Source organism: Scardinius erythrophthalmus (genome assembly GCF_964197995.2).
Source record: "Scardinius erythrophthalmus genome assembly, chromosome: 1".
Lineage (NCBI taxonomy): Eukaryota > Metazoa > Chordata > Actinopteri > Cypriniformes > Leuciscidae > Scardinius > Scardinius erythrophthalmus.
In genome coordinates this window covers 56,042,691-56,069,476 of record NC_138221.1, presented here as the reverse complement: position 1 = coordinate 56,069,476, position 26,786 = coordinate 56,042,691, and the positions used below count along the sequence as shown (strand labels likewise).

At 37.6% G+C, this 26,786-nt stretch overlaps 1 protein-coding gene across 6 annotated transcripts; it reads right to left on the bottom strand.

Moving 5' to 3' along the window:
* rfx1a (regulatory factor X, 1a (influences HLA class II expression)) lies at positions 1–26,786 on the bottom strand. 6 transcript variants are annotated; one of them, XM_081383479.1, is made up of 18 exons: positions 26,582–26,786; positions 22,366–22,719; positions 20,401–20,510; positions 17,042–17,137; positions 14,492–14,589; positions 13,176–13,572; positions 10,539–10,720; positions 9,676–9,795; positions 9,455–9,588; positions 9,232–9,350; positions 8,997–9,106; positions 6,741–6,892; positions 6,399–6,496; positions 5,294–5,443; positions 4,271–4,479; positions 2,940–3,093; positions 2,703–2,748; positions 1–1,903 (listed from the first exon to the last, which is right to left on the bottom strand). In XM_081383479.1, exons 2-18 carry the CDS (start codon positions 22,703–22,705, stop codon positions 1,743–1,745), a joined length of 2,676 nt encoding a protein of 891 aa, XP_081239605.1. In that variant the 5' UTR covers positions 22,706–22,719; positions 26,582–26,786; the 3' UTR covers positions 1–1,742. The 6 variants fall into 6 exon arrangements, with proteins under 6 accessions (XP_081239605.1, XP_081239604.1, XP_081239602.1 ...); XM_081383478.1 differs by having other exon boundaries at positions 10,539–10,738; positions 26,582–26,768; XM_081383476.1 differs by having other exon boundaries at positions 10,539–10,738; positions 13,125–13,572; positions 26,582–26,708.

Here is a 26,786-nt window from a genome sequence, read left to right as displayed (position 1 = left end):
AAAAATTATGAATTTATTCATATTTTAAATTAAAAACATCTGGATTCAATTTGATAACGGCAAAGGCACATCCATTCTCATGGTTCGGATTACTCAAAACACTGCCACACTTTTTTGTGTTTGACTTTTTTTTTTTAAGCAAGAAATGGAAACAACTTAAAAAAAAAAGTGAAAAGGGAAATTCATTTTGTTATGGCTGTCATACAGAGATTGTGATATGTTTCTTGTGGTTCTATCAAGAGAATCAGAGAGAAAGAAAAGCTTTATATGCTGGTTTGAGATCAGTCAACATCTTGTGCGCTGCTCAATACTCCCATCAGATATACAGCAGCAAAAATCATTGTTTACATATGTTGAATGATATGGGATATAGTTTTAATGTACTTTAGGTCTCTCAAATTGATCAATAAATAATCATTAATGCCACAACATAAGAAAAGGATTAAACGAATGAGTCTTGAGAAGGACAGGGCAGAAAGATCTTTTCGCTCTCTACTTCTACATTTCCTAGCTATATGGGCAGTGGTGTCAAGTTTATTTGAAGAGTTCTAGTAAAATATCTTGACCCGAATCTCAAATACACAGCAAACCATCAAATATGCACTAAACAGTGTTAGACAATGCTGTACACATCAAGATTGTCACCATGTGACCATATTAAAAAAAGTAAAAGGACAGAAACATCTAATGTCTTGTACCAACCTCAAGAGGAAAAAGTGCAACAAAATGCTTTTAAATAAATAAATAAACAAATGGGAAAAAAGCAGAGAGCAAAGACATACTGGGAAAAAAAACCTTCATCTCGTTTCTGGCAAACTGCTGTCATTTGCAGAGGTATGTATCCTAGCCCTAGAATTATTATTTTTTATTTTTGAACAGAACCCAGCTGAATCACGTACACCTAGTAGACTCATGGGAAATCGAGTTTTTAAAGAGCTGGGCTATAATATGCTTTAAACATTTAATGACATGGCAGTCACTGAAGGCATCGAGAACTAAAAAAATGGTACCACTGACCAAAACAACTATCAACACTTCTTGAAATCCACGAACGGTCATTCGCACATGCACAAAAACACACGCATTCGCACTAGCCATTAGCCAATAAAACGATAAGGTCCCGGGGTCACTCACCATCACACAAACAACACACGGATAGGCAGAAAGTATACATCAACACACAACACGCACACTTACAGTCCATCTTTTCTCCCTACACAACCCTTATAGGTTCAAAAAGCTTGACTGACAGTTTCATTCAAGGTTTCCGTAGCCAATCAGAGTTCAGTCCGTCACGAACGACTCTTGGGATCCAGTTGCAGCAGTTTTCATTTGTGTTCTTGCGTCTTACCAGCTATAGACACAGAATCAGGTTTAGATTCAAGGGCTATTCTTAGTGAGCGATACACCCGGTCTAAGATCTCGATATGATACGTTTATCGATGATCGCGTTCATGTTATGAGCGTGTGTGTCTCTGTGTTTCAGTGAATGCTTGTGTATATGTGCATTTGAGACATCGACGGGCATGGAAATGTACATACGAACATCTGAAATGTTGTGTAAATATGTAAGCTGCAGCATTTATGTTTTTTAGATGCATGTGTTGGTTTAAGTGCACAAATCAGGGGTGATTATCATGTGTAGTGTGTGCATGTAGAGGCATGTGTGTGTGTGTGTGTGTGTGTGTGTGTGTGTGTGTGTGTGTGTGTGTGTGTGTGTGTGTGTGTGTGTGTTTAAGTTCTCAGTTATCCATGCTTCCTGTGGTGAACAGCACCCTCTGGTCGGTTCGAGCCAGCTTGGCGGGCGGTTCCAGAGATTCGTCCCCGATAGCGCCCATATCAGACTGCAGAGACAACTCCTGACACTCATCCTCACTATCTTCTTCCTCCTCCTCTTCCTCTTCTGAGGCACACAGACATACAGAGAATGTCAATTATAAAAAAATACATGTATTTTATTCAGTACTAAAAATGATTCATAATCCATGTCATTTTTGCAATAATTTTAAAAGTACAATAAAACTTTATTACAAATGACTGAAAATAAGAATGACTTATTATTGTTGCCTATTATTATAAATACCTATACATTTTTACTATTAGAAATTCTGTGTATTTTTCTTTTTTATTCAAATTAATTCATTATTATTTAATGTAATGAAAATGAATTGATAATAAATCTGATATTTTTTAAGTATTTTACGTGTTTTGAACATATATTCAAAACACGTAAAATACTTAAAAAATATCAGATTTATTATCAATTCATTTTCATTACATTAAATAATAATCATTCACGCAATCAATAATCGCTCATTCACGCCGTCAAGCTACGCCTTTGTTATTGTTTAAATAAGAGGCCTTTAGCGGCGAAACTTACATACTGTGCCTTTAAAAATACACTAAATGGTGAGTGGTGCACACTTCCTCAAGCCACTGCCATGATGCAAGGGTGTTTTGGTTGGTTGCTAGGGTGTTGCTATTTGGCTGCTAAGGTGTTCTGAATGTTTTAGTGCATTGCTATGTGGTTACTAGAGTCCTTTGGGAAGCTAATGCGATTTTTTCACTAAACCCGAATTTTGTAAATGAAGAAGTCTGTGATTGAGAATATATCAAGCTTTGGCATAGCAAATCTATCCGTGTGCTTGTTTTTTATTTAAAATATTATTAAGTGTTTGGTTTTTGTGCGTAAAACTACCAACCTTTATCAGGATCGAGTGGGTTCAGACTTCGGCCAAGACTTGCAAACTTAAAGAGCAAAAGAGAGAATTAGGACATTTAAAACACTCGTTTCAATTCAGACTCAGTCATTCACAGTTCCCTCAGTCTTACATCCTGTTATGAGTAGCATGACGCAATTTTGTTTTGTATAACTCATCGAAATGAGAAGCGTGTCTGAGATTAAAGATTTTTGTTTATGAGTGCGTGTGTGTTTGTACCTCTCCCATGACCGCAATGGGAGTTTCACCCTTGGCCTGTGCAACTCTGTGCTCGATTAGATAGTACATGTACTCATCATAGAGCAGACGGATTAGGTGAAATGAGCCGAAGCTTGCAGCACTGCGGAGAGTCAGGTCTCTGATCACCATCGAGCTAAAGAGAGAACAAAGAAAGAATACAGGAAGTGTGAGAAAGAAGAGAGTTGTTGGGTGGGGAAGACACATGAGTGAGATGAGTAAGAGGGAAACATACTTGAAAGTACAGTTAGTGGCACCAACAGTCAGTGCAAACCTAACACTCAACGTGAAAACTGCTCAAAACAGCTAAATTGTGTTGCCTTTAAGGATTTATTGTTTTAGAAAAATCTAAGGGAGCGTTGCATACATCTGTCATGGATACAGGAGTCCCAAAATGACTGCAACAACCTCTGAGAATATTTTCAAGAACTTCTTCAAGAAGACTAACAGAGTTGGAGGAAATTATATATAGATATATTTTATTAAAATATAGGCATATTTTATTCAAAACTACAAAATATTGTTTAAGAAATAGTGATAAAGAAAAATAGACAATCTTTCTCAATAATTCAATAAATTTTTTGGATTATATTTTTTCTTAATTATAAATGTAAAACCAATTTTAAAAATAACTTTATATTTATATCATATTTATAAGGTTTATTAGTAACTAATAAATTCAAATTAAGTGTATTATTATAAATTTAATGTTTTTTTTTATATTTGTGCTTTAATTTTAGTTAGTTATTTCATCATATACTTACGGAGCCCCGCACATGACATACGGACAAAAATATACATATCGTGGCCCCAAAATAAGAATTTGTTCCCACTTGTTCCACACTGTACTAATTTCTTTCCCTCAATTTGATTTAACTAAAACAAGGGAATGAATTACATGATAGCCACGGTTTAGTAAAACAAGGGAACAAATTATTATATTGTCCGCAGACTGCAACAAATGCTGTTGTTTTGAGCTTTCTATTCATCAAAGAATCCTGAAATAAATGTATCACAGTTTCCACAACAGTGATAATAATAAGAAAGTGAATAATTTATTAGAATGTTTTCTGAAGGATCATGTGACACTGAAGACTGGAGTAATGATGCTGAAAACTCACACTCAAAATTCAAATTGTTTTGTAATTTTCATTTTCACAGGAATCCATTTCAAATAGAAAACAGTTCTCAGTAGGTTTTGGAACAGGATTAATGTGTCACTTCATGTTCTTGTCCACGCCAGAGAACAAATCGCTTGTGATGAGCACAAGCCTAATGTTAGTAACCTTCTAGCCTAACCTTCTGGAGCTCACCTGTAAAAGCTCCACTTCAGCAGGAAGAGTTTAGCTGCTTTTGGAAAGGCAGAGCTGGACTGGTACGGCTTTAAGACCTGCGAGACCACACCATCCAGCCAGGCTGCCCACTGCTCCAGAGAGTTCTGCTGCTGAAGGGTCAGTTTAAAGTCCTGCTCCAGCCGCTGCACCACCCGGTCCTCACACCGGCACACCCAAGAGGCCTGTTCCTACAGGAGAAAGCACATGGGGATTCAAAAACCCAAACTAAATGAAATATCTATTAATGATCCTTCAGAGATCATTCTGATATGCCGATTCACTGCTCAAGGAGCATTTATTATTATTATCAATGTTGAAAACAGTTGTGCTGCTTCATATTTTTGAGCAAACCATGAAGTATAAAAATAAAATAAAAATTCTATTCAGCAAGGGCGCATTAAATTGATTAAAAGTGACAGTAAAGACATCTATCTATCTATCTATCTATCTATCTATCTATCTATCTATCTATCTATCTATCTATCTATCTATCTATCACAAACAGCAAAATAAACTATATATTTACATTCCGAAGAAAATGTGAGAATGTAAAAATGTCAGCATTTCCCTTTTTGTTATGGCCTAGCCCTAGCGGTTAAAGCTATGACCAAACTGTTACCAAAAATGTTTTTCATTCCACAAGGGTTGATCCACAAACGATCACCAATCTGCTCTTGAGTAAGACACCTTACCCAGCGGTGACCTTATTAATATGTGTGCTGAAAGTCATTTTGGATAAAATCATCAGCTAAATGACGGCTGGCATGCTCAGCAAAACCACTAATTAAAATCACTTTCAAGGAAACAAACTGTATGTTATGATAAACACTCAGTTGGGTTTCCTTTCCCCTGATAGCTATACAGACCACAAACACCCACATGCACAAAAAGTGAGTGTTCATCTCAGATGGTGACAGATGAAAGCTCTAGTTCAGTCCTCATAAATAGTGTCCAGTTTCAAATCTAACTGAAATGTGAGGGGGTTTGTTTAGTCACACACACCTGCACATTGGCAAAGTCCACTCTGTTGAGGTCACTGAGCATCTGGTTGATCTGCGCTGTGTTTTGCAGGACGGCACGAGCTGCCTGGGCCAGGTGATTTAGAGAGGTGTATCTGCGCAGAGTCTGAGCGAAAGCGCTTGCAGACGTCACCTAAAAACAAAGGCCAATTCACAGAGGAAAGATGCAATAAGTAACAGTTTTATTATCTAATGTTTAATTATTTGTTTGTTGGGTATGTATAACTTAAATAGCTAAAATACCACGGTTGTATGTATTTACTAGGGATTTTGTTTTGCTATTAAAGATCATTTAAAATTAAAACAGTATAAAGAGAACCCTCTTAATCCAAATGAAATTCATTAGGGAAAGTTTTTAAGTCTTTAAACACTTTCAATTTTAATAAACCCCCCTAGTTTAAAATTGCATGCGTGACTACTGTTTCACAAACACAGTTTTAAGTTCCTGTTATACCAAGCACACTAACTATTATTAGTCATTCATAAAAACAGATGTTTTATGGTATTGTACTGTACCACTGTACTAATGTAGTGGTTGACCAATGCAGGCACTCTGAATGAAAATGTAAATTCAATCTCTGACAGTAGATGGCGCTTATGGAACAGCTATTGTTCTTTCCAGTTATATCTGTAAACAAGCAGCGCTGCGCCTATAAACATTATGATGTGTTATTTGTTGTAACTTTGATTAACTAATTTTTATGTAGCTTGATACTGAGACAAGCTTTGATGAATTTTAACTTCCCTGACACTGAGGTAGTTAAATAGCTCCATGCTTCTCAGGCATACATCATGCAGGGCTGCTGCACGTGATCACAATCCATAAGCTTTTCAGGTTTTTCCCGCTTTCCCGTCAATCAGCAGTGCTGTTTCATTCTGGCTTCGGCAGTGCAAAAAGGCTAATTTTTGTGATATCACCATGCTACTCTTACAAAATTTAGTTCAAGTTAAATTCAAGCACTTTCAAGGATCTCTGTTTGTTTTCACATACTTTCAAGAAGCGTGCGTACCCTTTCAATAAGAGTACCGTTCAAACATTTAACAAACATTTAAGGTCTTTAGATTTTCTCTTTTTTTATTTCACTGACCTTGACACGAACCATCTCTTCAGGAATGTTCATCATGGCGTTAGTCAACCAGCTCTCGAGACTCTTAGCAAAGTTTCGGATGGCTTGTGTTAAGGCACCTTGGAGAAAGAATTTAGAATTAATTTCAGCAAAATATATGATGTTGTCTGGCAGTGGACGCCCATAATTGGTACCCAACAGCCCTGATATTGACCCACAAGTTAGCAAGATGAAGGTGAATGTGAGTGAAAAGAGGCCCCTGTTGGCAAAATGTGACTCACTTGATAGATCACCACCAGCTCTTGCACATACTGTTGCATATTAAAATGCAAATCTGTAGTGAGAGTACATTGGTCAACTCACTGGGAATAGGTCTCAGAACGTCTGGGATGAGCATCTCCACCAGGCCCTGGTACAGTGTGTTGTCGCAGTCACGACTCCAGCGAAGCACTGGATCATATTTACAGAGCTGAACCAAACATGACTTGGGCAGCCTCTTCTCCGACTCATCATGTCTAATAAAACATTCAAAGAAAAACAGATAATGTTTAGTGTCTAATTATTCATTAAATCTATGAAGCCTACTTTAACATATTTGTTTCAAGAATTTCTAAGACCGTGTCTAAACCAGACGCAAGCGGCGCAACGCAACACGACAACAGAAAATAGAACCCATTAGGCCTTGTGTCCACCAAAGCGTTTTTAGCAAGTTGAAAACGCTAGGCGCTCTGCTGAAAATGCCTAGCTGAGGGCAACTTGAGAGCGTTTTGGCACAACAGTGTTTTTTTTCAGCTGAGACGCTTTGCTTGCTATTATGCAGAATATCCACGCAAGTTTTAATAGTATCTCATTTCACAGATAGTTTGTTTCTGTGTTGTTTCTATATAAAAATGTTGATTCATTGTAAAGTATTTGCTCTGGCTCTTGTTTTAAATTATTTTGTTCCGTTATTATGCTTTTTGTCATCTGTTGACGTTGTACAAGCGGAATGTGACGGTTGGTCGGTGTGGTATTGTCCCGCCCCTCCTGGGTAAAAAGTGACAGTGATGAGCGCTGCTTTTTACCCAAAGTTGAACATTTTTCAACTCTCTGCGACCTGTAAAAAAAACACAGTGTTCAGCGCTTCAGCATGAAAAAGACGCTCAGCTATGGAAACTTGTTTGCGCCACAGTATAAAATAAATACTATTATTTAAAATAGAATTGTGACTTTTTCCTCAGAATTGCCAGTTTATATCTCCCAATTCTGACTTTATATCTCCCAATTGCGTGTTATAAAGTCAGAATTGCGAGATATAAACACACAATTCATGCAATTTTTTCTTTTACTAGTTTATATCTCACAATTCTGACTTTATATTACGCAATTGCGACTTTATATCAAACAATTCTGAGATAAAAAATGAGAAGTAAACTCGCAATTGTGAGAAAAAAGTCAGAATTGTGAGATAAAAAGTTGCATTTACCTTTTTTTTTAATTCTATGGCAGAAACAAGCTTCCATACTTAGCACCTTGTTACGCTCCTGGCATTTTAAAAACAAGGCGCTCTCATTGAAATCAATCGGAAAAATACGCCAGTCGCGTGAAAAAATGTTTTGGTGAACACAGGGCCTTAAAGTCGGCATGAAATCAAATTTGACAAATCTTCTTTTTATATGTAATATTGTAGTGTTTATTATAAATGATTTATCTGTGCACTTCATAATTTTTTTAAAATTCATGTACCCTTATAATCTTTAATCAAATACATTACCCTTCCCTCCCCCCTCGAAACGACCTCTCTTCTCTTTCGGTCACGTGCCATGAAGAAAGGGTACGGTCAGAGCCGATGAGGGTGCGGCTATCGGTGTCTGTCTCGTTTCTGCACCGCCTCTCAGAGAAAGGTAAATAACTAGATTTAGATAAGATAGCCTACCATTCGGACACGTCGAGATGCTCTCGAGGGTGAACTTGACTGATAACTTGACTTGACTCATCTTGGTTCGCGGGAGGCTCATATAAATATGGGCTAATTCCTGCCTGAAAATTTAGCTGCTCGTCCTCGTTCTCATCGCCAGGCTCCTCAATAAAAAATCCTTCATGGGAGGGTAACGGTGGGGAGTCCGGTGGAGAGAAATCCTCCACAACTGAATGTAAACTGGCATTCAAATCTGCCTCCATTTTGTTTGCAACGCCCAACCTCCAACGATTCAATCAATTCCCGAAGGACGAAATCAAGCCCCGCCTTACATTTTTTTCTAATTTCAGAAGCCGTTTCACTCGGATATACGTCACAACAAAGAAAAAATGACAATCTCAACTTCCGTTTCATACCGACTTTAAAATCAGAGATGCTGTCTATACTAGATGCGGCGTTACGCAAAGCGACACGACAAATTACCGACATTAAACTGATGCCCCATTCTATTTTTGATGTACGTCAAGCGTTAACGCTACTTCTGACATAAAGAACAAAGGGATTTGCATCGGTCCTTTGTCTGTTGCGTCCGGTGTAGACACGGAGTAAGGCCTCAACCACCCAAGAACCACATTAATAAATTCCTCCTGAACGCATGTAACAGTGAAAACCTTGACATGTGTTGGTCTAAAGGAGTTTGTTGTACTGAGAAGTAAACTTACACAGCTAGTGTTGCTGAGTCTCCTGCCTGACTTTCACTGAACCTCCAAAATGTTTTCCAAAGAGTCTCCACCAAAGGGAACTGAAGGTTGACCATTACATCAAGAATGGCCTAAAGAAACACACAACATCAGATAAAAACAGCTTGAAAAGATATTTAGCTCATAAACAGATATTTTTTTGCAACGCTGACAGAAAATCAATGGATTCAAACAGAGAAGAAGAGACAAGACTCACTTCGCAGTGTTCTCTGTAGAGCAGCTGAAAGCTCTTGAGATGTTCCAGCTCAATGCCCTCTGGTAAAGCTTTACCCTGCAGGTCAACATCAGGGAATTCGGGGAGAGCTCTGGACGCATCTAAATATCAAGGATTACAGCAACCATAAAATGACTTGTTCAAACAAACTGATTCACTAAAATAAATTGAACACTATCAGTAAAGTGTATATTAAAAATCTCACCTAGAAACTGCTGGTACTGCTGGACCTGGGTGCTGATGTCCGACAGACCCGAGCTCTGCTGCTGCTGCTGTTGCTGTCCAGATCCTGAAGACATCCCGTTAGTGATTCCCTCCACCTTCTGTACCGGCTTCAACCTGCAGGGATACAGAATCAGACGAACTGAGAAACACAGGAACCAGAGAGACTGAGAGCAAGAAATGACAGAGAGCATGTGTGTCCACCTCTGTTTCTGAGAGAAGGGCTGCTGCCTCATGGCCAGGTGCTGCTGGTCCTCCATCAGTCGGAGCAGAGATGAGTTCGCTTTGATCCGCAGTCCATAGTAGTGATATTTGGAATTCCCTCTGGAACAAACACACCAAAGCTTCAGTGCACCTGCATGACCTTGAACCATTGGATCATGGAGGCTTCTAACCACATACGTGTATATATATGCATGACTCACATATACTATTGTTCAAAATTTTGGGGTCGGTTAGATTGTTTAATGTTTTTGAAAGTATTTATTTAATTAAAAATACAGTAAAAACTGTAATATTGTGAAATAATTTTTACAGAATTTTTAGCATCATTACTCCAGTCTTCAGTGTCACATGATCCTTCAGAAATCATTGTAATATGTTGATTTGGTGCTCAAGAATCATTTCTTATTATTAATGTTGAAAACGGTTTTGCTGCTTAACATCTTTGTGGAAAAAGTGATGCGTTCTTTTTTCTTTGATGAATAGAAAGTTCAAAAGACCAGCATTTAATTTGAAATAGAATTTGTTTGTAACATTATAAATGTTATACATTAATACTGTTACTTTTGATTTAATGTGTCCTTGCTGAATAAAGGTATTAAATAAAAAGTAGTGACCCCAAACTTTTTATTGTAGTGTATGCCACATGAATTTACTATGAGTTGATGTTTGTGAGCGAATCATTCTTATAAACTGATTCTGATTTGAATATATAGAAAATTAAACAATCTAACTTAGACAAAACCTTAGTGATAAACAACTACGTTTCACTTGAATCTGAACAAACTGATTCACTTAAATAAACTGGGCGCTAACACACAGAGGTCACGTGACCTTTCTCTCACCGTGTGCCGAGACGTCTGGTCCTCAACCCCATGAACACCGAGCGGATGAGTTTTCCAAAGGACGCTGCATTGACAGGTTCCAGCTTTTGCTCCTGACAGTGCAGCAGGTAGTGGCAGTAAAGAGTGGACCGGGGCAAACTCACCCCTTCTGCGGTCTCATAATTATCCAACAACCACTGCACCTGAGGGCCAGAGGACAGCTGCCGGGATAAGACACACACACAGCCATACACACACTCAGACAGAGAGCCCAGGCTAAAGGATGACCTAAGATACACGCAAACGCCTAAATGCAAACATGTGCGTACGCTTTTGCATGCAGACACCGCTCATGCATATGCACTGTAATTATGCATTCATGCATAATTAATGTTATTTAAAGTCAACAAAAAACAGCATTCACTAACCCATTTTAGTTCACTTTAAAGCAAAACAAAATATTCAAGTGGAAAACAAGGTAGGACAGAACTTGATTTTATTTCTCATGAATTGATTGGATGATAGGAAGCAGTTGTTCTGGATCGGAAGTTTGTAGTGGATTTTAATTTCACGTTGACTTCAAATAAACAATAAATTGCATTATTTAGCCATGTCTATACAAATATTCTTATTCTGACAGCTTCATGAAAACATACAGTGCTGTGAATGTCTCTGTCTGAATTGCTGAGTTTTTGCACATTTCTTATAGATTGTGGTAATATATAGCCTGGTGTTCAAATGAAAACAAAGTTTTGGTGTGTCATCTGGTGTTCAAGGTTTCAGTATGCAATAATTCAAGTTTGAAGAAGTATGCTGACAGATGAATCAAAAGCAGAACTGTTTAGTAGAGTTGGGTAATAAGTAGCAAAACATTTTGGGTTTTGAGAAAAATCTTGTACCAACAGTCACCCTGTGGTGAAAATCAAGTTTTTAAAGTTGTTAGATGTCTATGTGGTGTTTTTAACATGTTTTAAGGCAAACCATGTGGAAATTCATAAGTCAACATCATTGCTGAGTATTTTCTCCTTAAAACGCCATTGAACCAAAGACAGTCTCAAAAACGCAGTTTGAAATGTAGCCAATCACGTCAACGTGCGGGTGGGATTTAGCATATCGTGAACTGCTCTCTGAAGCAGGGGAGTCTCAAAAGAAGCCAGATTATCCCAGTACATTTTTCTGTTGATATGAAAAGTCAGATACATTTAGCAGTATAGCGGATGAATTATATATGTGACGGACATTACGATGTTAAGATGAACTATATGCCTTTCTCCACTGAGTTACTATGTTGTTCAAAGCGTTTCTAAGGATACTGATTTTTAGAAAGCAGCTGCCTGACTCTGAGATGGTGAACGGGAACATGGGTTGTGTAACATAAGCAACAAATGATTAGCTGTTTGATAACGTAGTCAAAAAAAGGCTAATCATATCAATCACTTTTATGTGTTCGATGTTGTAAAGAGCGATACCATTGTGCAGCGTTTACTACAGTAAAGTTGACCAAGTGGATCTCTGAGCTTGAGCTGGTGTGATTGAGTGGAGGCGGGGCTAATTAGCATATTCATGAGTCCGTGTAGATTAAATGAAGCAAGGGTGTAGAGTTACATTCAAGATATTTTAAGGCTTGAAGACATTTTTTTCACTGGAAAAAACTTTAAAGATGAGTTTAAAGATGAGTTTTAAGATGAGTTTTAAGGGTTAAAATTAATGACTACAGGGGGAAAAGTGTTTTGTTGAAAGAAGTCTCAAAGGCTGCATTTATTTGATAAAAAATACAGTAAAAACAGTAATATTGTGAATTATTATTGCAATTTAAAATAACTGTTGTCTATTTGAATATATTTTAAGATGTAATTTATTCCTGTGATGTTAAAGATGTATTTTCAGCATCATTACTCCAGTCTTCAGTGTCACATGATCCTTCAGAAATCATTCTAATATGCTGATTTGCTGCTCAAGAAACATTTCTTGTCATTATCAACTATGAAAACAGTTGCGCTGCTTAATACATTAGTAAATCTGATGACATTCAGGATACAAATATGCAAAAATACAGAAAATCAGACAGGGGGCAAACACTTTCCCCGCACTGTATGCCTCTCGACAACTGCGTTTCTGCGTGCCGTGGCATACAAGACGAGTATGCAATGAAACATTAAATCAATGAAATGCCTCAATCATTAACTGAAAGAATTTTGTAATAGAGTGTGCAGAAAATTTGGAAGGCTGCTGTATATATGAGCAGGTTGAACAGGACCACACAAGGCCCTCTGTCTCTCATGGATAATATGAATATGGTCATGACTGAATGTAATGTTTTCTTAGATGAATACGACAGCACAGTGAAAGCCTTAGCAAGCTTGATCAATGATGAGCTACATGTCAACTGGACATGTGTCGTCATAGAAATAGCATTCTGACAAAAGTCAGTCTGATGGCTTTATTTAAATAAAACTGTTTTTTTTGGAAGTATCACTGTGCTCTCTAACACGTGGAACAGATCAATGAGATCGCCATGCGTTTAAATTCGTTTGGGTGGCAGAAAGAGGAGGGAATCTGTGAGTGGCGATGAGTGACGATTAAGCCCCGCCCCTGCTGTCGTCATACCTTTTTGTCTGCCGACGGCACGCTATTGTCCTCGCCTTCGTTTATACTCACGGTGGACGGAGAGGCACGGGTGGGGTGCGGATAACCGTGACCGTTTCCGCTGCTGCCGGTGCCGCTGCCGGCCAGCATATAGCCGCCCTGAATCACGTAACTCCCGCTGCTACCGTTAGCCTCGCCCCCGGAATCTCCAGAACCGTTCGCTGATGTCCCCGTGGCTGCCACTACAGCTGTGACTCCACCTACAGCCGCCGTCGTGGGATTGGCCACGATCTGCCCTGTCCCTGCCACAAACATGGACACCCCAGGGGATCCTGTTGTGACTGAGACGGTGAGAGGGGTGCCGGGGGACGTGGCCTCAGAACCGGAGGCAGGGGTGCTCTCGTAGTACTGTCCAGCAGTGGTCTGGGTATACAGAGGGGTCTCTGTGTAGGGGAAACTGCTGGAACGACTGTGAGAAAATGATAAGGGTCAGTATTCAGAATTTTTATAAAAAAAACTTGGGCTTTTCACACTTTGCGAGCATAATTAGGGGCAGTTGTGGCCTAATGGTCAGAGAGTTGTAACCCCAAGGTCCGGGTTCGAGTCTCAGTATCAACAGGAAATGTAGGTTGGGGAAGTGAATAAACACACAAAACTGAGGTGCCCCTGAGCAAGGTGCCTAACCACCAATCGCTCCCCGGGCGCCGCAGCAAAAATGGCTGCCCACTGCTCCGGGTGTGTGTTCACGGTGTGTATGTGTTCAATACTCACTGCTGTGTGTGTGTGCACTTGGATGGGTGAAATGCAGAGCACAAATTCCGAGTATGGGAAACCATACTTGGCAACACGTCACTTCAAAATGGTCTTGTTCTATGTTTAAAACTGTTCTCTTCAGTGTCACATGATCCTTCAGAAATCATTCTAATATGATGATTTGACGCTCCATTTTTGATGAATAGAAATATTTCGTAACATTATAAATGCATCCTTGCTGAATAAAAATATTAATTTATTTAAAAATATATATATTTCATTGACATATATATATTTATATGTCAATATATATAAATTTTGAACAGAATTGTACAAAAAAAAAACGTAAAATTGGAATGAAATAAAAATTCTCCCTATCTATTTTCTAAATGCATGAAAATTCTGTCATTGAATTTCATAGTATGGAAATGTTTGGGTGAACCATCCCTTTAAGCCCTGTCCCTGCAAGCTCACATTCATCTTTCTCCACTTTTGAATAAAACGGCCAAAATCCAACAACAGTGACTTTAATGAAGAGTTAACTGAGGAAGCATGTTTAGTGTGAAAAGCCCTGTAGCTGATTCAGCACAGATGCACAATGCTGGGGCCGAGCGATGGTTTCCATGAATACTCACATGGTGCTGGTGGTGTAGTTAGCATCTCCTCCTTCCACATACTGCACCTGGTTAGTATACACATGCTGGACTGGCACCTGTTGGAGCTGCTGCTGTACCTGTGGCACACATACAACAATACACAAATTGAGAAGGCACAATTGACACCATCACAGTTCTGCAATAAACTTGTTTATATATATATATATATATATATTATATATATATAATGTCTGCAACCACATTCAGTGCACTAATTCAGTGTTTCCCAACCTTTTAGTCTTATGTACCCATCAAAAAACATCACATCCTCAACAGCAAACTAAAAGCTTTTTTGGAATGTGTTAAAAATAGATACTTTTTTATTTATTTAGATATACTTATATATTTTGTATATCTACACTACACTTCAAACATTTGGGGTCAGTACATTTTTAATTGATTTTTCTATTTATTATTAAAAATAATACTATTTAAATTGATCAAAAGTGACAGTAAAGACATTTAAAATGTTACAAAATATTTCTATTACAAATAAACATTCTATTCATTAAAGAATCCTATAATAAATATAATTGTTTCTACATTGATAATAAGAAATGTTTCTTGAGCATCAAATCAGCATATTATATTGACTTCTAAATGTGCCAAAATGTGATACTGAAGACTGGAGTGATAATGCTGAAAGGAATAAGTTACATTTTTAATTATATTTAAAAAGAAAACTAATTTCAAATTGTAATATTTCACAATATTGCTATTTTTACTCTATTTATTAGCAAACAAATGCAGCCTTGGTGGGCAAAGGATACTTTCAAAAACATAAAAAAAAAAATCAAAAACATTAAGAAATATATAATTTACAGACCCCAAACTTTTTATTTATTTATTATTAATTATAATAATTTAAGTTATGTTCTATAATTTTTACAAAGCAAAATACCCAATGTATCCTGTGAAGTACAGTACTGTGCAAAAGTCTTAGGCATGTTAATAGTAGTTTTGAAAAATGGTTTTAATTCAGTTATTTATATATTTTGCTGTAGTGTGTCAGTAGGAAATATCAGTTTACATTTCCAAACATTCTTTTTGCCATTAATTGTAATAATCCAGTGAGATTTCTGTATGCACAAGGAGTCTGACAACAGCCGGTATGATCTGATCTCACCATCATCGAGTCCGTCTGTGATTACATGAAGAAACAGAAGAAACTGAGACAGACTAAATCCAGAAGAACTGCTGGAACGTCTCTGAGATGCTTGAAGAAACCTATTATATTATATTAACATATTATATATTAACATGCCTAAGACTTTTGCACAGTACTGTACATGGGCCCCTGGTTGGAAATCACTGCGCTTACTGATCTAACACAATCTCTCGCTGATTGACCACAGCTTCACCTACACACTGTTTTAGCTAAAGTCACCTACGCTATGGGCTGAGGGCATCTCATAGAAGAAAGACTGCACATCTGGCACAGCAGCAGAGGTGTAGGAGACCCCGTCTGTCTCCCAGCCCACCGACATGACAGGTAGAGAGAAGGTGACGGGCGAATAAGCGACAGGTAGAGATGGGGGGAAACAAGATGAGTAATCCAGCAAACCTCCATTAACAGATGCGTAAGATAAACTGTCTCCAAACTGGTTAGTGAGTTTCTCTAGTAGTACTAGTGCTGGCCTATGCTCCAACCAGTCTTCTATCTCTCTCTTTCTCTTCAATTCACTCTCTCTCTGTGCATCACTTCCTCTCTGTCTGAGAAAAGGGCTCTGAAAGCAACCATTAGAGGGTTAGACGACTGCCTGCTTAGAGAACTTTCCATTAAAGGAATGGTTAAGAAACTTTTTTTTAACTATTCCTTTAATGTAAGATGGCATGATTATGAACATAAGATGAAATGCACATGAAATGTATTTTATATTGGTCACGGGTTGAACTTGTCTTGACATCATAAGCCATGTTTCCATTTGTCAATTTTGGAATACTGCATAAAAAACGTATGCTCTCAACTGAGGCGGATGTTTTTTTATCCGATAAGAAGATGCGCATAAACTACAAAGGAAAGACATTTACCGAATAAATCCCTCGAAAACTGACTTTGCCTCAACAGTGGATGTGAATGGATAACTGGGCTTAACCAACAGACCAATTTCATTGCACAGCATCTCAAATGTTGGTTTGATCGTTCTGAAATTCCTGAGCCAAACGGTTGGGTATAATGACCTTTCAGAAGCGTCTCACTTGATTGCGTTCCCAAACACCAGGCATCCGAACGCAAGATAAAATGACAGTGTTTTTTGAGTTTTGTCTGCGTGCTCTGAGACGCAAAAAAACAGCCACATTGCAGTAACTTCCATATTTATTACAGAATTTTTGTGCCAATTTCCCAGGAGGTGATGATTTGGTTCTCTTGAACACATGGGATGGAAACGGTGCTTTATTCGCAAATGTTTCAAATTTTGCGCTTTAAATTCAAATTTGAAGTTAAATTCACTACTTTGGATGGAAACATAGCTAGTGGCATCAATTTGACTGACATAATAACACATTTATATAAGAGAGACAGCTTACCTCCTGTGTCAGGTGCACGGATTGTAGGCTGGTGACATTCAGCTGGGGGCTCGGCTCGGTTTTCGTTGTCTGAGTTGTGGCCTGAACTACTGACCTCTGTTAATCGATTGCAGGGGAAATAAAAAACATTAGCTCGCTGAACAAGCAACTGTAAGATTGACAAACCACAGTCTAATTGTTCAAAACTGGGTCAAGGTTTACAGCTCTAATGCTTGTTCTCATTAAAAAGCTTTACTTCTGAAAAAAAGAAAAAGAATAGTGCTGTGTTTTAAACTTGTGTTTAAAATGAGATAAAGACTCCAGTCATATCAGTGGCCTAATTAAAGTCGATTTATTTGGGGCAGAGATGTTGAGATCACATGTTAACCTTAATACTAATCACATTACCCCTGTTATAAGAATCTTCTCTCTAGGGAATAAATCACTACTAACTGTGAAAAGGGTATTTCTAAATTGATATTGGTAAACATAAATTTACTACAATGTTTTAGCTTCATCCACGATGCTATGTTGTGCAATATAGCGGTACACAAATACAATATTACTAATTTAAATATGTTTTAGGGACACTACTGTTCAAAAATATTTTCGGTTGGTACATTTTTTTAAATGTTTTTTTTCTTTTTTCAATATTTGCCATAAAAGAAAACCACAGTACTGTATTTGTGCATATTATATATATATATACATATATATATATATATATATATATATGGTCAAAACTACCGAATTATGATGCATTCTTTTGAACACTTTAATTCATGTTTAATTCAATGTCATATTCAAGACATTCACATACTTAAAGGGTTAGTTCACTCAAAAAAGACATTTCTGTCATTAATTACTAACCCTCATGTCGTTACAAACTTGTAAACCCTTCGTTCATCTTCAGAGCACAAATTAAGATCTTTTTGATTAAATCCGAGAGCTCTCTTATTACCACTTCAAAGCCCAGAAAGGTAGTAAAGACAACGTTAAAATAGTCCATGTGACTACAGTGGTTCAACCTTAAATTTATGAAGCGATGAGAATACTTTTTGTGTGCAAAAAAACAAACAAAACAAAAATAACGACTTTATTCAACAATTTCTTCTCTTCTGTGTCAGTCTGTTCACGTGAGCACCACTGTGGTGCTGATGCAGGAGCCGGCCAATACTGAGCCTGTGTTCTGACGTAGAACCCGTAATCGATGCACTGTGTTTACAAAGGGGTCAGCGTCAGATATGCTGTTTTGGGCTTTTTTTCTGCACAAAACGTATTCTCGTCACATCATAATATTTAAGTTGAACCACTGTAGTCACATAAAAGGGGTGATTGATTATGATTTCACTTTTCTAACTTCAGTTAGTGTGTAATGTTGCTGTTTGAGAATAAATAACATTTGCAAAGTTACAGAGTTGTTGCAGAAAAGCACATTTGTGAGTCTGCTCAAGCTGTCACATCCGTCACATCATGTCACGCTGCAGGCATCTTACAACAGTTCCCACACAATTTATAGATTATCATGACAGAATATGCTAATCAAAGACTTGAAGACAGTTAACTCCACATCAGCTACATAAATTCATCAACTAACCATTCAGAAACGTCCTGTCGCATTCTACATGTAGTCACTTCTTCTTGAGTTTCTCCATTATTGTCCGAATCCAGTTTAAACCAGGGGGGCAGCGTTTCATATTTTATTGAAGGTTCCCCGGGCGCCGCCATTGGCTATCAGACCATCACCTGCTGTTAGCATCCCATTGACTCCCATTCATTTTGGCGTCACTTTGACAGCGAATAACTTTACATCTGAGGCGTTTAAAGACTCCATTTGTCCATTATTTATTTCTAAAGAAACACGAAAATGTATAAAAGGCTCCATTACCTTGTATCTTACGTTATGGCCCCGTAGAAGCAGTTTTTGTAAAAATAGGCTAACGATTGCGTCATACCCACGCGACTCTCTGTCGCACAGTAGAGAATTACCGTATGGACAGGAGGAGAAGCTCGTGGGCAATCGGGGGGACGTGGAGGCAAAATGGCAAAGTAATTAATCAGAATACTTAGCAAAAGTTTCTCCTGCTCCAAGATCATGGACACCTCCTACTCACACTCTCCGTCTCTGCAAGTCTCGGAAGGAAATGATTCAGATTTCGCTTGGCACAGCTACTAGAAGACAGACGGGTTGCTCACGTCACATCTACGTCGTCAAGCTCAGTTTGAGTCTGCGCAGTACGCTCGACCATCAGGAAGTAAGAGTTTCTAATTGACTTCACTTTCCTCCGTTGAATCCAATGGGGTCGCTGTGTCCAGTTTATATACTGTCTATGGTTTAAACAGGCAGAACAGCTTCTGACATTTTAGTGCTTGTCTGTGTGAGGTAATTGGAGCTGCTAAAACTGGAGCTCCGCCCTCTGTGGGAGCAGCAGCTCATTTGCATTTAAAGGGACACACACAAAACCATGCGTTTTTGTTCAGCTTTAAAAAGGGACAATTTTAACATACCATGTAAAAAATGATCTGTTGGGTATTTTGAGCTAAAATTTCACATACACACTCTGGGGACATCAGAGACTTATCTTACATCTTGTAAGAAGGGGCATTATACCACCCCTTTAATGTCCCCTTGTAGTCAATCATTGTATCCCTTAAAACTCATCTTTGATTTGCACATGGTTTGTCTTAAAGTAAACACATTAAAAACACCACATAGACATATAAACAACATTAAAAACTTTAATTTTCCCCACAGGGGGACTTTAACAAAGTCTTTACTACCTTTCTGGGCCTTTAAGTTGCAATAACGTTGCTGCCTATGGCTGGTTCAGAAACCTCTGGGATTTCATAAAAAATATCTTAATTTGTGTTCCGAAGATAAGCAAAGGTCTTTCGGGTTTGGGACGGCATGAGGGTGAGTAAGTAATGACAGATATTTCATTTTTGGGTGAACTAACCCTTTAAATACATGACCTTGATCACTTTAATAATTTTATTTGTGTACAGATATGGGGGAAAAAATGACTGCTTTGACATTTTTTGTCATCATAACCATCACGTTTTCAAGCCATATAATTCCAAAGTGTTTCTATACACTTTTGTCAGTCGGTATATAAAAGATTTTTTTTTTGCAATGTTTCTGAAAGAAGCAGCACTCAGCAGTCACTTTTAATCAATTGAATGCATCCTTGCTGAATAAAAGTATTTAAGTATCAAAAGTAACCTTTTGAACAGTAGTGTAAATATTAAATTATTTCTTGATTTAAGACTTGAAGCCATTGCAGTGCATTCCAAAATTGTGCTTGTTTAGGTGAGTGGCGGTGCGGGTGGCTTTACTGTGTATTTGGGTGCACAGGTTTGGTGTTTAGGGTTTGTGTTACCTGTTGTGCGGCCTGAACCTGCTGCACCACCTGCGTAGGAACTCCAGTCTGGACTACAGCAGCAGGAGGACTAGAATCTGACACAGAGTCACTGGAATGAAGAGAGCCCTCTACAGCAGAAAAAGAAAAGAGAAAACTGTTTAGGATAAGAGGAAAAGAAATTGAGAAAAAAACAAGCATATTAATTGTAAAATAATATTTTACATTTGTGCATTTGACAGACGTTTTTACACAAAGCAACTTGGTACACATTTTATTAAGTTCATGCTTTCTCTGGGAATTGAACTCATGACCTTCAGTTGCTAGTGCTATGCTCTGTTTGAGCTACAGGAATTTATTATGAATAATAATATGAATAACTAAAAATATATTTAAAATAAAAATCAATTTACATATTAAAAAAATATATATACATACATATATATATATATATATATATATATATATATATATATATATATATATACAGTATTTATATACCATATAAATATGTACCATATATATATATATATATATATATATATATATATATATATATATATATATATATATATATATATAGATAAAATAAACCATTTATAGAGATGATTATTAAAGAAAAATTATAAAAATACAGATTTTTACATTTTCAGAAGAAAATATGAGTGGTGCTTGCCTGTATAAAACAAACTGCCATGACACAGATTTCCCAGATGTTGCTTGGTCTAGTAGGGGTTAAACGGATCGTAGTTGATCTATGATCCGTACGGACCAGGCCCCACGGTTCAGCACACATGTGATTCGTGGATTAATTGCAAAGTTTAATCATCATAGACTTAAACTTTATCGTTTGCACGTGTTTGTCTTGCCAATGAACACATTCAAGCTATTTTAAACAATTCCAGCAAGAAGAGGCAAAAGAGAACTCAATTCATTATTTGTGCGCTGTCATCTAGTATGCACACAGCTGCACATAACCAAAGCGCGCACACACAGAGAGGCTACGTACTGAAAGCGTGCGCAAACCGAATTGATTCCTATTTCACATCTCCTTGCGCTTGAACGGACACAAAATGATGTCAAAAAACCTGTCTCGGCAAGAATTCTCGTAAACACAGTTGAGAAAGAAATCAGATGTGTATCATTATATCGGATCCGTGCATTAGCTCTTAAAGAGACAGCAGCCTATGAAAACCTGCTGCTGTCTGAGTCATTAATGTCAATCAAACAACAAAACACAGCTTTAACAAAGATTAATCTATTAAATCTAATTCATATAGTGAATACTAAAGTGTTATTTTACATTTAGGCCGAATTATTACATTTCTGTACCTGAATACTATTTAATCTATGTTTGTAATTAGTTTATTAGTTACTAAGGTGCTTTATCTGGTTGCTAAGGGTTGGCTAGGTGGTTTCTAGGATGTTCTATGTGGCTGTTTACTGGACAAAATCAAATGACTCCAACATCAAGTGTCTATGTTATTCTGCTCTCTAGATATGTCCCTCCTTCAGTCAAAGAGCCTGTCCAAGTACCCACACTCGCGGTCTTTGCACTTGACCACTTGTCTACATACATGACGTTGTTCCTGTATTTGGCCCAAGTGTTCAAGCAGGCGTGAAGACTGCAAGTGTGTGTGCAGAACTTTTGATTACCCGATGGGACACACTTACAGTGTTATAAAAATGCAAATGTTTACAGAGCTCTATTTTGATTTTCAATACTTTGCATTTTAAAATAAACATCTAAATGTATTTTCAGTAGTCCCTATGTAACAGAGGACACAATTTAGTAATTGTGGTCCTTCTAATTAAGTGATAAAAAGCAGTTGTGCAAAATACAATCATATCTGATGGAAGAAGACATCTATTACCAAAATTATATCTCAATATAGGCATGTATAAAATCAAGGTCTTTTGTTCCCACATATTTTGCTTATCTTACATCTCAAGACATTAATTCTTAGATAGTTGATTAACTCTTACCTGTAACTGTGACAACAATGTACTGTGGTGTATTCTGAGCATTGCTGGACTGCGTAGGTGAGCTCTGAATCTCAGCTGTGACATATTGAGTCTGAGTGGGCGGGGCTTGTGAGGGTGGTGCCTGGACGATTGCCTGGCTCTTCTGAGCTTGAGAGGGAGGGGGCGTGGTCTGGCCGGTGGACGGGGCCGCTGAAGGCGTGGCCCCTGTAGTCTGAAGTTCAGCCAGGAATTGTTGGGGAGCTGCTGTCACGGTGGCAGCCTGCCCTGATGTGGGAGTCACACCGCCTCCCTGAGGCTGGGAGGTCTGCTGCAGCTCTCTCACATAGACTGGAGTTGCCATTGGGTTCCCTTGGACTGAGTGCAATAAATCACATGGAATCACATGATAATATGTAAGGTATAATGTACATCATGTGTAATACGAGACGTGTAATACGCGCCAGCCTCAAATACCAGGATGAGCTGTCATTATACAGCGTTGCTAATGACGGCGGTCATTATCGGAGGATTAAAGGAGTGCATTAGTGCCCGTCCACTTTTTCAGAAGTTGTTTTCCATTCGTTTTTCCCATATGGATTTTAAAAATTCTTTGTTAAAGTGTTTTAAGCCATGAACCAAACCAATCAGGTACAAGGTTAATCACATTACAACCTTTTTATTTTAAGCAAAAAAAGTATTTGAAAATCAGAAAAAAAGACAAATTGTACAAAACTGTGTACTTTAACTACAAAGAACTACAATCCCATGTAGCATTGTGAACAGCATGATTAATGAGATGGAGACGATGAATCAAAGATCGAGAAATATAGGCCTACTCCATAAAGATGGAGAAAAACTATTAATTTAAAGTTGATTATATTTAAAGAAGCAATATATTATATACTGTGTATATATATATATATATATATATATATATATTCAAAATATTCAACATATACAGTATATAGACACACAAAAATATTGAAAGGGGTGGTTGATTATGATTTCACTTTTCTAACTTTAGTTAGTTTGTAATGTTGCTGGTTGAGCATAAGCAACATCTGCAGTTACAACACTCAAAGTTCAAAGCAAAGGGAGATATTTGCTTTTACCTCCCATCACCAACCCTAAAATTTACATAAACCCCGCCCCCGGGAACACGATTTATAGATTATCAAGACAGAATATGCTAATCAATGACTCGAAGATAACTACACATAAACTACATAAATTCATCAACTAACCATTCAGAAATGTCATCTACATGTTGTCACTTCTTCTTGAGTCTCTCCATCATTGTCTGATTGCATGTCTGTGTGAGGTATAAGGACATGTGCTCTTGAAGCTCCGCCCTCTGTGCTGGGAGCAGCAGCTCATTTGCATTTAAAGGGACAGACACAAAAACGATGCGTTTTGCTAACCCTCATAAAAGTGACACTTTTAACATGCTATATAAAAATACCTGTGGGGTATTTTGAGCTAAAACGTTACACCCTCTGGGGACATCAAATAGCCTACTTATTTCACATCTTGTGAAAAGGGCATTATACCACCCCTTTAAGGATTTTGAGAGTATAGGGAGACCAACATGATTATGTCATTCACAGTGCTACATGGGAGTGGGCGGAGCTAAAGAGCTTTTTAGGCACAATTTGTTTGGCATGATTCTCAGATTTGTGGAATTTTCTATACAGCATCATGGTAATGCAGTTTTTCACCACAAATTCAACTGTTAAACAGCATTGTTTTAAAAACAAGTTGAAAAATGCAAACTGATGGCTTCAAAAAGCATATTCCATTGAAAAAAACCTCGGAGCTCTGTCTTTAATGGTTTATAAGTTAGAAGTAATAAAAAAAATGTTCCCTATGGAGAAAATGAATGGAGTTTTTACTTCTGGAACCCAACTGTTCCACTCTATTGTGAGTGAAACAGTCGGGGTTCCAGAAGTAAAGATTCCATTCATTTTCTCCATAAGGAAATAGATTTTCAAAGATAAATTATAAACCTTTAAAGACAGATAGCCTTACTGTGAGCGACGAGGTTGTTAATCCATGGTAGTTTCTACTGCTGAAGCCATCAACCTGTTTTTTTTTAACTTATTTTTTTAAATAATCGTGTTTAACATTGGAATTCCTGGTGGAAAACTACATTGCCCATGATGCTGTACTGAAAATTACACCAATCAGAGAGTCGAAAAAAGCAACACACGCCAAAATAGCTCATTAGCTCCGCCCACTCCCATGAAGCACTGCGCAATGATGATGTAATCAAGTCAATCTCTCTACGCTCTCAAAATACTGAAATGTTTGTATAATATATGCATATTTTGCAATAAATTTAAAATATAGGCTATTTTTTTATACAACATATAATCAACGTTCATAAATGAGTCATTTTATATTTGTCCATCGTTTTTTAATTTGATTACGCTGTTCACAATTTTCGCACAGTCGTGTACCTTTGTCTTTTTGTCCAATTTTAAAAATATTTTTTGCTTCAAATCAAAGTGTGTAGTGTTATGACTCACCTTGAAGCTAATTGGCTTGGTTAATTGTTTATAACGCTTTAACAAAGACTTTACTTCCGGAACCAGCGCCGAAGAAAAGGGTGACAGGAACTAATGTAATCTATTGACCTCGGAACGTTGTAACTGACCAATCAGAATCAAGCATTTCAGAGAGCTGTGTAATAAAGAAAATATAATAGAAAACTACATTTAAATGCAGTTGTGTGAAATTTCATCCATTCGCTAGGTAAAAACTGCCAATAGTGCAGGATGAATTATGCACTGATGTAAAAACTCAGTCAAAGTATGACCAATATTAATAGTAATGCTTGCCATAGCTAACAACAGTATCAAAGTTAGTTGGGTTTTTATCATTATCACTAATCACTTTTACTAAGTACCACCTTGGCACAACCATACGGTTACAGGAAAGCCCTAAAGACTACAACCATTGTTGGGCCAGCAAAAAGAAGAGGAGCAGAGCGGGCAGAGCGTTTGGTGTCCTATTACCAGTAACCTGATCACCGCTTGCAAATGAATGAGGGCACACAGAACAAGAACACAAAGTGGGACTCGGAAACAAAAAAATGAAAATTCAATTTAAATTAAGGTGTATTTCTCTAATAAAAAACAACCATATGTGGTCTTAGATCTTTAAAACTCCAATCTCGGTGTTAGTAAAACCCTTCATTGTTGCATGTCTTCTACTGTTACCAGCATTTGTTACACAACCTACCCAATAATGTCATGTGTCAGTATCAATTTACTTCATTACTGTTACTCTAATCTCACAAATTCACGATTCAGTTACGCAACAATCCTCGAATCAAGCCTGTATACACCTAGTTTACAATGTATTCTTATGAATGTTGTTGTTGCACTTGTTTTGTTCTGCATCACTTGGTTCATGATAGGCCCTACATAAATAAAAGTATAATATTATAATAATTATCTACAATAATAATGTATTGTAATAAAATACAAATATTATTTACATAAATTAACAAGTATTGATATCATCAATATGATCAATCCAGTCTATTCTTCTATAATATCATAATTAAATCAAAATAAGTATTTGATCGCAGTTACTATAATCATGAAGTAAACTACAAATAATGCAGAAAGATTAAATATATATTGCAGAAAATAATTACATTTTCTTGACGTGCAAGCAGTATCTGCGCACTCAAATTCCCTGGTTTGCATGAGGGCATGTGTATATTATTTACAATGAACAGAAGGTTATTTCGACACATTATTACATATGGTTTCATATCCATTAATCAGCGAGGTTAAGGACAAGAGGGTCCCTGGTTTATCCAGCAATAACTGCGGGTTTGTCCGCGTGCTCGTCGGTGTAACTATGCCAACAGCGTTTATAACACCTGGCGCCATAGCAACGCTAGCCGAATGCTATGTATGGGTGTCTATCCAGCAATGTGTGGTATGGAGACTCGCGTATTATTGCAAACAACACCCGCCATTTTGTACAACCTATCTAGTATATCGTCATAACAACAACGAGCAGCTTTTGCTGAGGCTGTTGGTCATGTCTATCGTTTATGAGAAACATGAGCTGGCTACAGCGCGCGACTCGATCGCTTAGCAATCCCTGCCACCAATAATGATTACTGGACATCGATAGACGCCAAGAATATCATCATCCTCGCACCTGCTTCGGTTTTCAAATAGTGTGACTTCATATGAAATATAAAAAACGGAATCACCTCTTATTCCGAGTGACTTTTCCAGCGGTACTTTTGATTTAATGCTTTTTTCAATGAATCGGGTTGTTGTTGTTGTTGATTCTCGTTGCTGGGTTCTTGTCACCACGACTACCGTGGCTATGGCGCTTCGTCCTCACCCAGGCAACTGTTGCTACCCACTCGCTGTGTTCCCGCCCCATTTCTTCGCTCTGATTGGTCCAGGTAC

What these genes read in the sequence shown, in the direction of transcription:
- rfx1a (XM_081383476.1), bottom strand. Translation starts at nt 22,705, where the DNA reads ATGGCAACTCCAGTCTATGTGAGAGAGCTGCAGCAGACCTCCCAGCCT. An exon ending in GACTCAGCAACACTAGCTGT is followed by an intron (nt 6,893 to 8,996) that starts GTAAGTTTACTT and finishes ATGTTTTATTAG; the next exon opens with ACATGATGAGTCGGAGAAGA. An exon ending in CGTTCTGAGACCTATTCCCA is followed by an intron (nt 6,497 to 6,740) that starts GTGAGTTGACCA and finishes TCTTTCTCCAAG; the next exon opens with GTGCCTTAACACAAGCCATC.